At 37.0% G+C, this 1701-nt stretch overlaps 1 protein-coding gene across 1 annotated transcript in view; it reads left to right on the top strand.

Moving 5' to 3' along the window:
* Positions 1–1701, top strand: part of Rabep1 (rabaptin, RAB GTPase binding effector protein 1) — a 170120-nt gene that overhangs the window by 131917 nt on the left and 36502 nt on the right. Inside the window, exon 10 of the mRNA XM_004638319.2 lies at positions 878–982. Within this exon, the coding sequence (XP_004638376.1) occupies positions 878–982 (105 nt within the window). The remainder of the gene's footprint in view (positions 1–877; positions 983–1701) is intronic.

The raw sequence follows: 1701 nt of genomic DNA, 5'->3' as shown, positions 1-1701 counted from the left end.
TTGGTTGTTTCCAAGATTTGGCTATCACAAATTGTGCTGCTATAAACATAGGCACACATATATCCCTATGATATGATGTTTTCAGATGCTCTGGGAAAATTCCCAGTAGAGGAATACCTGGTTTAAAGGGGGGCATCCTTTATTGAGGGCAGTTTTCCTAGGAATTTGTGCAAATTTAAAAGTTTAGGAGGTAGAAATTTAAATATGTATTTGCATAATACTTTACAGCTTACAGAGCCCTTTTACATACTTCTTCTCTTTGAACTTTGTGATCATAATAGAAGCAATCAGAGTATGATTGTCTTCAGTTTACAGAAGAGGCAACTGGCTCAGAAAGTTCAAGCCTTGTTGACGTAGTAGCAAAGCCTGGACTAGAATCCAGATGGTCTGATTTGTAGTACTTTCTCTTACTCAAGGCTACTTCTCTTTAAAGAAGCACTTGGTCAGGAAGTAGAGTAGCCTATTAAGACTGAAAGAAGCTATTCTCCTTATTCTCATGCAGAACAAATTTGTGAAGGTGCTACTTAATAATTTCATACCTATTTTGTAATTGGAGCTAGTGAAATAGGGAACTGGGATTTGTTTTGCTTTTTTCCTTTCCCATTGTTTGGGTATTATTGATTGAGTGCCACAGTGTAGTACTGTTTGCTTGTATTCTCAAGTATGATGTTTTGTGGCCCCTGTTTTCTGAACATACTTATACTGGAGATTATGGTTTCTTAGACTCTAGACCTGTATTATAATTTCTTCCCATAGGACCTTGAAGAAATAGCTTACTCCATGCTACACTTTTGAGTAAAAGTGGTAAAACTATGTATGTGTTCCTAAAGGTATGTGATGTGGAAGTATTTTGTTCTGTAATTTTAATATCCTTCAGGTTCATAATGCTGGAAATAAACTTGGGAGACGTTGTGATATGTGTTCCAATTATGAAAAACAGTTACAAGGAATTCAGATTCAGGAGGCTGAAACAAGAGACCAGGTGAGTTTCATTTGGATATGCCAAATCAGTGAGCTGTTTTAGTTTTCATTGGAGGTGCAGAATTGTCTTTTTCCCCTCATTTGCTTATGAAGCATATCTGTCTTGATACATGGTAAAATAATCTGGCAGATGCGGTGGCAGTTACATTTTTAGTGGGACCCATATGGGGTCCCCCTTTCTTTCCCACCTAATGCCCAAATGTTGGATGTAGGCACATGGAGAGTGCTTCATGCAATTAGGGAGTTAGGAAGCTGACTATTGCTTCTGATAGAATAAAAGCTTAAGTAAATCATGTTAGTAAGAATTTGTAATCTTCTATTACCTGTTTCTTGTTATAAATTCATTGAATTTATTTTTAAAAATTAATTTATTGGCATACATATTGGTATGCTCAGTTGACAAACTTAAGCCTTGTTACTTTTATAAATAATAGTGTTGAGTATTGGTACCCTGATGACATTTAGAAAATAATGTAGAATTTCATGAAAGTAGGCTTGCAAAAGCAAATGTAAGGCAAAGATATTTTTCTTGTTCAATCCGTGAGCCTGCTGTGCTGGCCCTGTCCCTGGGATGTATTGAGCCAACAATTGAGACTGGGCGTGGTAGTGCGCACCTGTAATCCCAGCACATGGGAGGCTGTAAACAGGAGGATCACTATGAGTCTGATCTATGCAGTGAGACCCTGTAGACCCTGTCCTAAATAAAAAAAATAAATAAAA

Source organism: Octodon degus, unplaced genomic scaffold (assembly GCF_000260255.1).
Source record: "Octodon degus isolate 3935 unplaced genomic scaffold, OctDeg1.0 scaffold00098, whole genome shotgun sequence".
NCBI classification, from domain to species: Eukaryota; Metazoa; Chordata; class Mammalia; order Rodentia; family Octodontidae; genus Octodon; species Octodon degus.
Note: the sequence above shows the minus strand (reverse complement) of the source record. Positions and strands in the feature narration are given on the sequence as shown.